Below are 13,344 nucleotides of genomic sequence, written 5' to 3'. Positions count from 1 at the left end.
GTGTGTGAATCATTGATGTAACTGCAGGCACCATGTCTTCATTTGCACATAACACGAGCCACCACTGTGCTGTATACAGTAGCTGTAACTGGGTCCCTGCCTGGGGGTCACTTGATCAGATCTTAGGGAAAATGGGAGTGTATTCACAGACACTGCTGTGCTGCTGCATGGGGACCCAATTGGGTACTGTTGTAAGCTACTCTGTAGAGTGTAGACTTAATTTATAGCCTTACTCTGTTCTACACCAGGGGTTCTCAACGTTTTTGGCCGGGGACCCCCGGAAATGCTTTGGCAATGTCTCGGGACCCCCGCCCCGCCCCCTCCCGACCCCCAATATAAATTGACTGCTACAATAACCTTAAACAATTTTGGGCGGGAACCCCTTTTGATGTTTTAAGCATTGTTATAATTTAGCTATTGAAAAATAGCAGATCTACAAGCTCATAGCGCGCCACCGAGTGGCGCGCTACGAGCTTGTAGGTCTGCTATTTTTGAAAAATCGTGAATTAAAACAAAGAAAATTTCTTTTTTTTCTTTTTTTTTTTGAAAATAATTTGGGGACCCCCTAAAATAATTTGGCGACCCCCCGAGGGGTCGCGACCCACGGGTTGAGAACCCCTGCTGTAGAGTGTAGACTTAATGTATAGCCTTACTCCGTTGTACTCAAGCAGTGATGGAAAGGGTACTCAGGTTTCCTATATTCAGCTATTCATGTAGATCAGTGGATCCCAAACATTTTCATGTCAAGGACCCCCAAATTGACACTAATTAGCCCTGCGGACCCCCCATTTGAAAAGACATGCCAGGGACCCCCATAAGAGGAGATTTCTTACGGCTCTAGCAGTGATTCTCAACCAATTTCATTTCAAGGACCCCCAGTTTGACATGCATTAATCTACAGAACTCTATTTAATGGCATTTCTATCTCCCTACCCCCTATTTATATTGTAAAATCAATTTTTACTCTGACAGTGTACAAATGGAACCAAATGGACCCGTTAGGGTCCATTTGGGTCCTATTTGTACACTCGCAGAGTTACAGACCCATAAGGGACCAGGTCAATTTGGTTCCAAACTATCATTTAGCTGGGGACCCCCTGGAACTCCATCAAGGACCCCTGGGGGTCCCCGGACCCCACTTTGGGAACCACTGGTGTAGATTTTCGTCTTACACAAACATTAAATTGCCATTGACAATGAATGGAGAATTTTACGTCATAGTGTCTGAGCAACAAAGCATATAGTGTCGATTTTATGTCATGATGATGTACGATGATAAGAGCGCCCCTCACTTCACATGGGTGTGATTTTATTTTATTTAAGTAAAAGTATCAATACTCTGTTACAAAACTGTAAAAGTCCGGAATTCTTTAGGTATTATTAGGTATTATTATATCTTAAAGGACCACTTTAAGCACAATTGTTTTCCTACTCAGTCTGTGTCTCATATAGGATGGCTGTGGGCAGTTCAGAAACCCGTCCACCAGTGACATCATCGTTAGGCAGATTTATTTTTTAAACAATATTGTTTTTATCGTGAGAACGATGGCTTCCATTTTCGCATTGCAACTTTTCAGGACTAGAAAGCCTGCAGTTTTCTATTAGCTTGGATTCCCCAATGATGATGTCACTGGTGGACGGGTTTCTGAACCGTCCACAGCCCTCCTATGAGATACAGACTGAGTAGGAAATAATTGTGGCATTTTATCATGATTATTAGTTAGGACCTATTATATGAAGATGGGTTGAAAAGTGGTGAAGTGGTCCTTTAAAAGTCCCTTACATTTTGACTTTACTGTCCCTGGGGAGTTGGGACCCCTCCCTAAAATAACTTTACTGTCCCTGGGGAGTTGGGACCCCTCCCTAAAATAACTTTACTGTCCCTGGGGAGTTGGGACCCCTCCCTAAAATAATCTGACCCACAGGTTGAGAATGCACCACGTCTCTGTGTGTACGTACGCGTGTACGTCTGTAATCCATAGAACTCGAGAACCATTTGCTCCACTGACTCCAAATTTGACACACACCACAGGGTGGATGGAGTGCAGTGCCCGGTGTCGAATCCGTCGGATCGCCGGTTGTCCAGAACCAACACATAAGCCTCTGCCCAGGCTACGGACAGGGCCCACCTGATCACCCCTGCAGGATCTCCCCTAGAGATGGCCTGTTCTGACATCACAATGGTGTTCTGACATCTGCATAGACTCCATATTTGGACATGCCTGACAAAGAACTCCATATATGAGCATAAAAGCGACACAGACATAATAACTGGGTGGGGCATCCATTTCCAACTTGCATCGTTCCAAGTAGGCCAGTGCCCAACTTGCATAGAAACGGCATTATATCACTTGGGCTTGGCGTGTTAGCTTGGCCTCCTGATTGGTTGGCGTGTTAGCTTGGCCTCCTGATTGGTTGGCGTGTTAGCTTGGCCTCCTGATTGGTTGGCGTGTTAGCTTGGCCTCCTGATTGGTTGGCGTGTTAGCTTGGCCTCCTGGCCTCCTGATTGGTTGGCATGTTAGCTTGGCCTCCTGATTGGTTGGCATGTTAGCTTGGCCTCCTGAGCTATTAGATCAGGGGTGGGCAACTGGCGGCCCGGGGGCCACATGCGGCCCCCACCTTCACTTAATGCGGCCCGCATGTTAATATCAGAATACTGATATAGCATTGATATCAGCCAAACCCGCTTTAATTACTTCATGATTAGCATTTAATGACTAGTACTTAATGACTAGTATTAAAATGTCATTGTCTTTTTGTGTCCAATGTAGTTATGTTAAAGTTAACATAACTAGGCCTATAATTAATGCATTTGAAATTCAATAAAAAGGTTACTTTTCAAGATTCCAATTCAAAAATAGCAAAAGATTATTCAGGTTTTCAATTCAAATATAGCAAAAATAGCTGATCTACAAGCTCAAAACGCGCCGCAATGCGACGCGTTTGAGCTTGTAGATCAGCTATTTTTGCTAATATGCACTGTGGCCCCTCTGGAGTGAGTGTGTAAATATATTGGCCCTCGCCATCGTCAAAGTTGCCACCCCTGTATTAGATGGTGGGACAGAACATGATGGATGGCTGATATATTCTTTAAGAATCACATGCTCTATCTTTATTGATAACACACATCCACATAAAAAACTATTATCTTCAGAATCATTACATATTTTTAATTAACCCTTTATAGTAATTGCATTAATGTACAAGACTGACAATAAAACATTGCAATTTCTGATTCAGAGTTCATTCACATTAAATAATGGAAATGTTGGGTTTAACTTAATCTTGAATGCAATCAAATAAAACACAAACCAAGTCCTTGTACAAAGAAAGAAATATAAGATAAGACAACATTTCACAGACGGAATACATTTTAAATGAAATACTTTATGATACTCAAATACTCAATTGATCGTATTCATCTTTGGCTGTACTTCGGACCATCATAAAAATCATGTCTGTTTCAGTAGAATATGAACAACAGTTAAATGGCTTGATTTGAGCAGACCGATGATAAATCAACAGCCCTTTTCATGTTAAGCTCACTATCAATCAGTGTGATTGACAGGAGAGATGATCAGAGGAGCAGAGTTTTTACCACCATACTTTACTCCAGGACCAAAGAATGGATAGAGTTTCTCAGTGAAGGCACAGCCAGTGAAAGAGTAAAGATGAACTCTGGATTCCACTTCATAAAAGGAGACCAGACCCTCCTCATAATCCACGAACACTCCCACTTTCTGGAGCTTCTCTCTTACAGGGAGGAGGACAGGAGGGGAAGCAGCAGCCGTGTACTCATTTCCATTCATCAACCATATAGACCAGTAACCGTTGTTGGGTGACAGTGATATTGGTCTCTTCCTGTTGATGGACTCTCTGGCCACTCCTAAATACCACTCAGTCTTCCCTTTAACCTCAACCTCATAGTAAAACCTTCCTGAGGAGAAGCTTTGTTTTCCTAAGACACAGGGAGAAGTGGAGAATCTCTCTTTGTTGTCTGGGAGATTCTTTTTCACATCTCCACGACTCACTTGTTTCCCATCCTCAGACAGGATGAGTTCGCAGTGTGCTGTATCAGGGTCCAGAGTTACATCCACAGCATATTGCTGGATCCTCCTCAGCTCAGCATCACGCAGCATCTTCTCTACGTCTTTACTGAGTGTCTTCTCCAGCTGAGCCACAGCTGTCCTCAAAGTACCCAGGCCTGGAGACTGATGGACCTTGACCTTTGTCCAGTCCTTGGTGGGTTTCCATCCAGTGTTGATGGATGTGGAGTTCTGGAGGAGGTGGAGGTGGTCTTCAGTGAGTGAGAGCTGCTTCAGCTCAGAGCTTCTCTTCTTTAACTCAGTGATTTCCTGTTGCAGCTCTTTAATGAAGCCTTCAGCCTGTTTCTCTGTTGTTTTCTGCTTCTCTTCAATCCCACCAATGAGCTCAGCCTGGCTTCTCTCAATGCAGCTGATCAAAGCAGTGAAGACCTGCACACTGTCTGCTATCTCTCTGTCTGCGTCTTTCTGGCTGAGATCTACTGAGTGTTTGACCTCCTGAATCTTCAGTTGTCTCTCCTGGATCATCTGCTGAACTTCAGCCTCTGTGTCTCCCAGCTCAGCCTTCTTTCCTTCATATGCCTCTTTCATCGACACAATCTGATGTGACTTGTGCTCTGACTGAGTGCAGAACTGACAAACACACGTGTGGTCAGTCTTACAGAACATCTCCAGAGGTTTGTCATGTTTCTTACACATATAGTCTTCCAGGTTCTTCACGGGGCCGATTAGTGTGTGTCGTTTTAACGCTGGGACTGTGCGATGACGCTCCAGGTGAGTCTCACAGTAGGAGGTCAGACACATCAGGCAGGACTTCACGGCCTTGAGCTTGTTCTCAGTACAGACGTCACAGGAGACGTCATCTGGTTCAGCAGGTTCTGGGGTTGTGGCTAAAGTTGTTTTCATCTGCTTTGACGTCCTGAACTGATCAGCCATCTCGGAGAGGACTTTATTAACGGAGAACGCTGGTCTCTTGTAGAAGGTTTCTTTGCATAGCGGACACTGACACACATCCGTAGTGTCCCAGTAATGTGTGATGCAGGCGTTGCAGTAGTTGTGTCCACATGGAGTGGTGATTGGATCAGTGAACACATCCAGACAGATAGAACACATGAACTGCTCTTCAGAATGGAGGCTGCTGCCGGCACACGCCATTTCTACACAAGAGGGAAAGAAAAAGGGAAAGAAATGTAGTTCTTCAGTGATACTGTTGTATTGGAAGTTGGAACAGAGCAATGTTGACAGTCAGGGACGTATTTAGTTTACGCATATAAGGCAAGATGTGCTATCATAGGTATGTGCCTATGATATCACATTTACTAAAGTGTTTATTATACTTTTACTCCACTAAAATTATTTGAAAACTTTAATTACGTTGCAGATTTATTATTACAAAACACACATTCAGCACTTCAGTTCTGTTCTATATATACTATATATATTTTGGCCATTTGAAAATAGCTGCTCTACCAGCTGATATTTTCCAAAATATTTGTATACATTTGATACTTTAAATGGGACATGCTGTATAATGAGTACTTTTATTTTTGGTACTTTAAAGGGACACTTCACCCTTTTTGCAAAACAAATATATGTTAATGATGTTTAGAAGATTTAGAACAGAACAGAGTATATTTCTGCATAGCTGTATTGATTGATACTTTTACTTAACCCATTTTGGGCGGGAACCCCTTTTGGTGTTAGCATTATGTTATGCTTTAGCTATTGAAAAATAGCAGATCTACAAGCTCATAGCGCGAGTGGCGCGCTACGAGCTTGTAGGTCTGCTGTTTTTGAAAAATCGTAAAAATGCGGCACAAATCTTTGAATATATTCTTTCAGAGCGAACGTTTTTTTTATTTCGACGTCAGGCCTAAATGTAAATGTAAATTATTACATGAAACATGGGCGTTACGGGGGTGTGTGTGTGTAGATTGGACTTTGCATATATAGAGACACACGCGGACTACAAATTTCACGCCCCCAAATGAGACAGCGTCCCCACTTCTGGTCCGTTGGCACGGATACTGCAGGCCAGCCCATAGAAGTCCATTGAAATTCAACTGTAGTTAGCCTACTTTTAAAATAATATGAAATGAACTGAAGACTATATTTATTTGAATAAAAATATGTTTCCAAATGTATGAAGTGTCTTTGTCAACATATATTGTTGTTTTCTCAATAGAGGATGTATTTCACATTTAATTTACCACTTGAATGAGTTACCCATAATGTTAATGGAGCAGAGGGGAGACGGCAGACAGCTTTTAAGGGACGTCACTGCCTTTACGAGGCTACGAGCACCGACTTTGAAGAGTGGAATTCTCAATATACATCCCGATCCCGACTGACTTTGTTATTCATGTCTATATTTTGAACATGTCACAGGCTTACTATATATGTTCTACCTACCACGGAGCTCCGACGGTGTGTTTTACCGCTGTCAACTTGTTAATTAACTTTGCTGAATAGTTGCATGGGAAAATAACCCAGCTAAATGGAGGAGTGACATCCTGACATTTTCAACTATCTAGTGAATTCTCCAGATGAATATTAATAATAGTCTTGCAAGAAGCTGTTTAGATCATTTTCAACAAATACATAGCATATAAAACGAAATACAGCAAATATATCTGGGTATTGAAAACCTCAAGGGATGCAACCGTGACGTATATACCGTGCGACCACTTTGACTTGAGATTTACAATGCTAGCACTTTTCACAAACTGATGGAGTATATTATAGTTAGGGATGCCAGAAAGTGACCATCAGCCAAATCGAATAATCTACAGCTCTGCCGATTAATAATCGATTAATTGAACCCCCCCCCCCCCTTTTTTTTTATCAATATCAGATAAAACTTAAGATTTTATATTATGCACATGCCATGGTCACATAACCATTATATGTTGAGTGCATGCTTTGATGGTTACAGTTTTATAATCAGTTTTGATGAGTAAACCTTTGTGGAGATCTTCTCAGTTCTCATTATATGCTAGTTACTGCCATTCAGGATGGAAAATGAAATCCATTTGGATTTGGGGAGAAGTAGTTTCATAAGGGGCTGGTATGAAGTACTTGATATAAACAGAAAACGTTCAGTTCACTAGTCTACACTCTACTCTACAACTGCCTTCATTTCATCTGATTGTCTGTCTGGCAGGCACTTAACAAGCGATCGTTAACTGTGTCTGTTAGAGAGAGGGGCAGAGAAGAGTGGCTTTGCTCAACTTGATTTATACTTATATTCTCCACTCTGATGAAGGTACATGTTCGATATATCATGCAGCCTTACTTATTATCCTATATTTTGGCTATTAAAAAAAATAGCCAAAATTGTTTTTTTTTCGATTATTAAAATCGATTTCGGAGACTCTGACAATTAATCGGAAAATCGATTAATCGTTGGCATCCCTAATTATAGTACATTGTAGGATGTATATTGAGATGACAGGTATGTGACATTGAAAAGGACAAATTAAACATATGGAACACAAAGAAAATCGCTATAGCCTCAGTAATGAACCAGTGAAATTAGGGTATTTCATGATGTCTCTCATAGGGATTGCATTGGCAGCTGCAGTACACAGTTGAAACGGACCAGAAGTGGGGCCGCTGTCTCATTTGGGGGCGTGAAATTTGTAGTCCCCGTGTGTCTCTATGAGGGGTGAAAGTGGCTTTCATTTCTTACAGGAGCTCCCAGAAATGTCATTCTGCGACGACACCCGGACGCGCCGGCGCGGCCAAAAAAGTGTTGAGGGTTCAAACCCCACAGTACCCCTGAAATGCATAGAAAACTGCCAGTTTTCTATGCAGTTTTCTATGCATTTCAGGGGTACTGTGGGGTTTGAACTTCAAACCCCACAGTACCCCTGAAATGCATAGAAAACTGCTTTTTTTGGCACAGTTATACTGCCAATAACATTTTTGGGGGTTCAAACCCCACAGTACCCCTGAAATGCATAGAAAACTGCTTTTCTTTTAATACTGTGCCAATAACATTTGGGGTTCAAACCCCACAGTACCCCTGAAATGCATAGAAAACTACATTTTGTTTTTGCACATTTAGGCTATACTGTGCTATACAATTACTGATATAATATCAGGAATTTCATAAAATTATTATTATTATTACATGTGCTTGGTGCCTGTCTCACTCTCTGTGTCATGCAACTGTATGGTCTTGGTTGTTTTTCTAACTTTGTCTTTAATGACATTATCTTCTTCAACTCTTTCCTTTCTCTTAAAGAGCTGAGCTAATGTTGGTTGCATTGCCATTTTGCTTATATATATTTTTAGCGCATTCTTCTACTGCAGGGTTCCCCAATTAATTTTCCTCGAGGGCCATATTTTGACTAGGGTACCAGGCTGGGGGCCGAGTCCGCACGCGTGAGGTCGAGGTCTTGCCCTGAAAATTCATTTTCAGGGCAGGACCCCATTTGAAAAGGATGCCCAGTTTGACATGCATAGGCTACTGACCCCCATTTAATGCCATTTATATCAAATTTAAATTCTTCCGCGGGCCGCAAGGGGGCGCTCCGCGGGCCGCAAATGGCCCGCGGGCCGCCTATTGGGGAACCCTGTTCTACTGACTTTTTAGTTTACTTCTCAAAACAGTTGCTGCCGGCATAGAGACACACGGGGACTACAAATTTCACGCCCCCAAATGAGACAGCGGCCCCACTTCTGGTCCGTTTCAACTGTGTACTGCAGCTGCCAATGCAATCCCTATGAGAGACATCATGAAATACCCTAATTTCACTGGTTCATTACTGAGGCTATAGCGATTTTTTTTGTGTACTAATAAAGTGTCCCACAATGTACTATAATATACTCCATCAGTTTGTGAAAAGTGCTAGCATTGTAAATCTCAAGTCAAAGTGGTCGCACGGTATATACGTCACGGTTGCATCCCTTGAGGTTTTCAATACCCAGATATATTTGTTGTATTTCGTTTTATATGCTATGTATTTGTTGAAAATGATCTAAACAGCTTCTTGCAAGTCTATTATTAATACTCATCTGGAGAATTCACTAGGTAGTTGAAAATGTCAGGATGTCACTCCTCCATTTAGCTGGGTTATTTTCCCATGCAACTATTCAGCAAAGTTAATTATACAACAAGTTGACAGCGGTGAAACACACCGTCGGAGCTCCGTGGTAGGTAGAACATATAGTAAGCCCGTGACATGTTCAAAATATAGACATGAATAACAAAGTCAGTCCGTCGGGATCGGGATTGAGAATTCCACTCTTCAAAGTCGGCGCTCGTAGCCTCGTAAAGGCAGTGACGTCCCTTAAAAGCGACAGGTTCTCTGTCTGCCGTCTCCCCTCTGCTCCGTTAACATTATGGGTAACTCACTCAAGTGGTAAATTAAATGTGAAATACATCCTCTATTGAGAAAACAACAATATATGTTGACAAAGACACTTCATACATTTGGAAACATATTTTTATTCAAATCAATTATAGTCTTCAGTTCATTTCATATTATTTTAAAAGTAGGCTAACTACAGTTGAATTTCAATGGACTTCTATGGGCTGGCCTGCAGTATCCGTGCCAACGGACCAGAAGTGGGGACGCTGTCTCATTTGGGGGCGTGACATTTGTAGTCCCCGTGTGTCTCTATTTCATTATTAGTTTCCTTTTTTCTTTTTTATGAACCAATCAGAACTAAGTATTGCGTTGTGCCAGTCTTGTCAGCCAACCAGAAACATGGTTTGAACGTTGGTGGATTCGTCGTAGTAGTCGTGCCCCCCCCTTTTTTCCCCTCACTGTATATATTTCTTTTCCCTTTTTACCTCCTTTTTGATGAATTCCTGTTCTGTCTATAGAAGTGTCTATTTGTACGTCTCTAAATGTTTTGATGATTTGAACATGGTGGACCCTGTTGGAAACAAGTGTAATGCTTAATTGGGTCGTCCACTCACAGTTAACAGCCTTTGTATTGAGTTTGTGCTTGAAATGTACTGTAATTCTGCAAACTGTTAATAAATTCTTCAATCAATCAATCAATAGAGAGCCCGCCTTCTATATCCGGTCATTTGCACGTATACCTTAGGCAGACAAACGTCCGTTTCCGTATCCGCTCTCTAGCGGATTTCAAACCTGCAAAGTGAACTGGTAGGCTACTGTCTGCACGGCGCTACAGCACGGCTGCGAGCGAACCGAAGGGAGAAACCAGTCCGTGGCGTGCGGTGGTGGATTAATAAAATAACAACGGATCATTACGCTGGCTGACACAAACACACTGTTACAATTCAGAAGCACTTTTTATTAAGAAACCCCGATTCTGACGTTAGTAGATTATGTTTTGATTGTTTTCCTCTTGGACATGCGTTTTGGCCCACTTTCACGCCCAACTTTAACACGGCCCTGTTGACAGCTACATTATTGAAACCTGTGAATCTTACTGAAGATATCAAAGAACAGCAATAAGATCGTGTCTGGGTATACATTCTATGTCAATGAATGATATATCTTGTATTATCAAATATATGATTTGTTGTACTCACCTGTCTTTAAGTATTTCTGTAAAAGTTCTGTCGAACGGAGGTTTTGAGGAGAGAGTGCAGTGAGTTGACTTCAACCCTTCTCTGTCAGCGCTGTACTTTCACTTTCCATTTACTGAGAAACGTATTTCCTTGTTGCAGTTAACCCTTCACATCCACTCCACTCTGCTCTCCACTCCTCTCCTCTCTCCCTCATCCCCTTTCTTTCCTCCTCTCCTCCTTTCCTCCTCTCCTCCTCTTGTTCTCTTGAAAACCTTTTCATTTCATTTTGTTGTCTACCAATAGACAATTTACAATTTAGGCATTTAGCAGACGCTCTTAATCCAGAGCGATTTACATTAAGCAATAACAAAAGCATGGCATACATCACATATAAATATATATATATAAGAAAAGTAGTTATCATGAATCATGCGTAAACTAAGAACGTAACAGTGGAGTATCTATGTAAACTATACATACTATACTATATTATATATTATACATGTGTACTATAAAGTGCTATGACTACATAAAATGCAATTCTATAGAGCTGTCTACGTAACAAGCTATAAGTCTGTTTAAAATACTATCCAAGTCTACATAATGTGCTATCTAAGGGGCTAGGCTAGGGCAAGTGCTACGGGCCATGGTGGAGTCTGAAGAGGTGGGTTTTCAGACTACGGCGGAAGATTGGGAGTGAGGCTGCAGTTCTGACTGTGATGGGAAGTGCATTAGTTTGGTGTCAGTCACAGCTGCCTGTTTCCCCAAACAGTTTCAGCTTGAAACCCAAACCCAACACAGCAATGTGGTGACCCCCGGCACAGAAATAAGTATTAATCACTTTAGCCCTATTTCAGAAATAGTCGAAATAGGCCTATCTATCTATAAGCTTACGACGGGTCGCTATGCAACTTCTTGTGAGCGTGTAGATCGGCTATTTTCACTACTTTTGAAATGTGTTTTACATGTATGCAACGTTTCCTTTATAGCCTAAAGCCTATGTATATGAAAATCACACCTGTGTGAAGTGAGCGGTGCAATTCCGTGTGGGGGTCCCCGGGGGTCTCCTCTCCGGAAGTTCCAGACCCACAAGACCACAGCCAGGGTGCCGGCCCGGTTCCGGCGAGCCGCCCCACGTCCGAAACAGTAGAGAAATGAGAGAGTTACCATGTGGGGGTCTCGGGGGGGTCCCCGGGGAGTCCCCGGAACATCCAGACCCCCAGGAACTGTACTGTACCGGCACACCCGAAATCATCATATATACAGTTAATATGTGCGTGTGTGTGTTAGGTTGCACACATGGGTGGTGAAAAACAACCATGCTGTTTTCGTGCTCATACCCACCCAGGCACCCAGCCAGGCAGGCAGGCAGCCAGCCACACACATAGCTCCGTAAGGGAGTGGTTGCACCACCCAAAAGAACGTTTCACCTAGGCTACTAGTACTCACCAATACAAAGGCGGGTTGTGTCATTAGAAAGCCTACTTTCCTTAGTGGACACACTCTGAGCCCCCCCCCTCCCCCCACCACAAGTATAAAATGTACATTTTGGCCAGAAATGGATTTGTTTTCCACCGGAAAAAAAATTATACTTTTAGTTACTCCACTGGGCCCTCTATCGATATTGCCAAGTAGAGAACCCTCATAGAGAAAAAACGTCCTCGTGAAAACAAATCCCTTTCTGACCTAAAAGTACATTTTATACTTGTGGTGGGAGGCTCAGAGTGCTCTAAATGGGTTAAGTGCCACGGCCAGTGCTACGGGCTAAGGATTCTGAAGGGTCCTATTTGACCTAGGGTCCTATTTGTACACTCGAAGAGTTACAGACCCATAAGGGACCAGGTCAAAAACTTCAAAATCATTTAGCTGGGGACCCCCTGGAACTCCATCAAGGACCCCTGGGGGTCCCCGGACCCCACTTTGGGAACCACTGGTGTAGACTTTCGTCTTACACAAACATGCCATGACAGTCCACACAGTATCGGTGCTAAACTGTGATTATGAATAAGGTCAGGCCTATAATTACCTCCCATACATCTTCAAAAGAGGAGGCAGTGTGTGAACGCGTGTACTGTAACAGAAGAGGAGGCACAGTGTGTGAACACGTGTACTGCAACAGAAGAGGAGGCACAGTGTGTGAACACGTGTACTGCAACAGAAGAGGAGGCAGTGTGTGAACGCGTGTACTGTAACAGAAGAGGAGGCAGTGTGTGAACACGTGTACTGCAACAGAAGAGGATGCAGTGTGTGAACGCGTGTACTGTAACAGTAGAGGATGCAGTGTGTGAACGCGTGTACTGTAACAGTAGAGGATGCAGAGTGTGAACGCGTGTACTGCAACAGAAGAGGAGGCACAGTGTGTGAACGCGTGTACTGTAACAGAAGAGGAGGCAGAGTGTGTGAACGCGTGTACTGTAACAGTAGAGGATGCAGTGCGTGAACGCGTGTACTGTAACAGTAGAGGAGGCAGAGTGTGAACGCGTGTACTGTAACAGAAGAGGAGGCAGTGTGTGAACGCGTGTACTGTAACAGAAGAGGAGGCAGAGTGTGAACGCGTGTACTGTAACAGAAGAGGAGGCAGAGTGTGAACGCGTGTACTGTAACAGAAGAGGAGGCACAGTGTGTGAACGCGTGTACTGCAACAGAAGAGGAGGCACAGTGTGTGAACGCGTGTACTGTAACAGAAGAGGAGGCAGTGTGTGAACGCGTGTACTGTAAGAAGAGGATGCAGTGTGTGAACGCGTGTACTGCAACAGAAGAGGAGGCACAGTGTGTGAACGCGTGTACTGTAACAGAAGAGGAGGC

At 43.0% G+C, this 13,344-nt stretch overlaps 1 protein-coding gene across 1 annotated transcript; it reads right to left on the bottom strand.

The window, feature by feature from the left end:
* Positions 1 to 3,276: 3,276 nt before the first annotated feature.
* LOC306926293 (E3 ubiquitin-protein ligase TRIM39-like) lies at positions 3,277 to 10,667 on the bottom strand. Its single transcript, XM_079505561.1, has 2 exons — positions 10,561 to 10,667; positions 3,277 to 5,200 (listed from the first exon to the last, which is right to left on the bottom strand). The coding sequence occupies exon 2, from the start codon at positions 5,196 to 5,198 to the stop codon at positions 3,549 to 3,551; it is 1,650 nt and encodes a 549-aa protein (XP_079361687.1). The 5' UTR covers positions 5,199 to 5,200; positions 10,561 to 10,667; the 3' UTR covers positions 3,277 to 3,548.
* Positions 10,668 to 13,344: the final 2,677 nt, after the last annotated feature.

This window comes from Electrona antarctica (genome assembly GCF_951216825.1).
Source record: "Electrona antarctica genome assembly, chromosome: 1".
Classification (NCBI taxonomy): Eukaryota; Metazoa; Chordata; class Actinopteri; order Myctophiformes; family Myctophidae; genus Electrona; species Electrona antarctica.
The sequence above is the reverse complement of the archived record's forward strand: the minus strand, read 5'-3'. Positions and strand labels throughout refer to the sequence as shown.

Bases quoted from the DNA above. Each gene is read 5' to 3' on its own strand.
- LOC306926293 (XM_079505561.1), bottom strand. From the start codon at position 5,198: ATGGCGTGTGCCGGCAGCAGCCTCCATTCTGAAGAGCAGTTCATGTGT.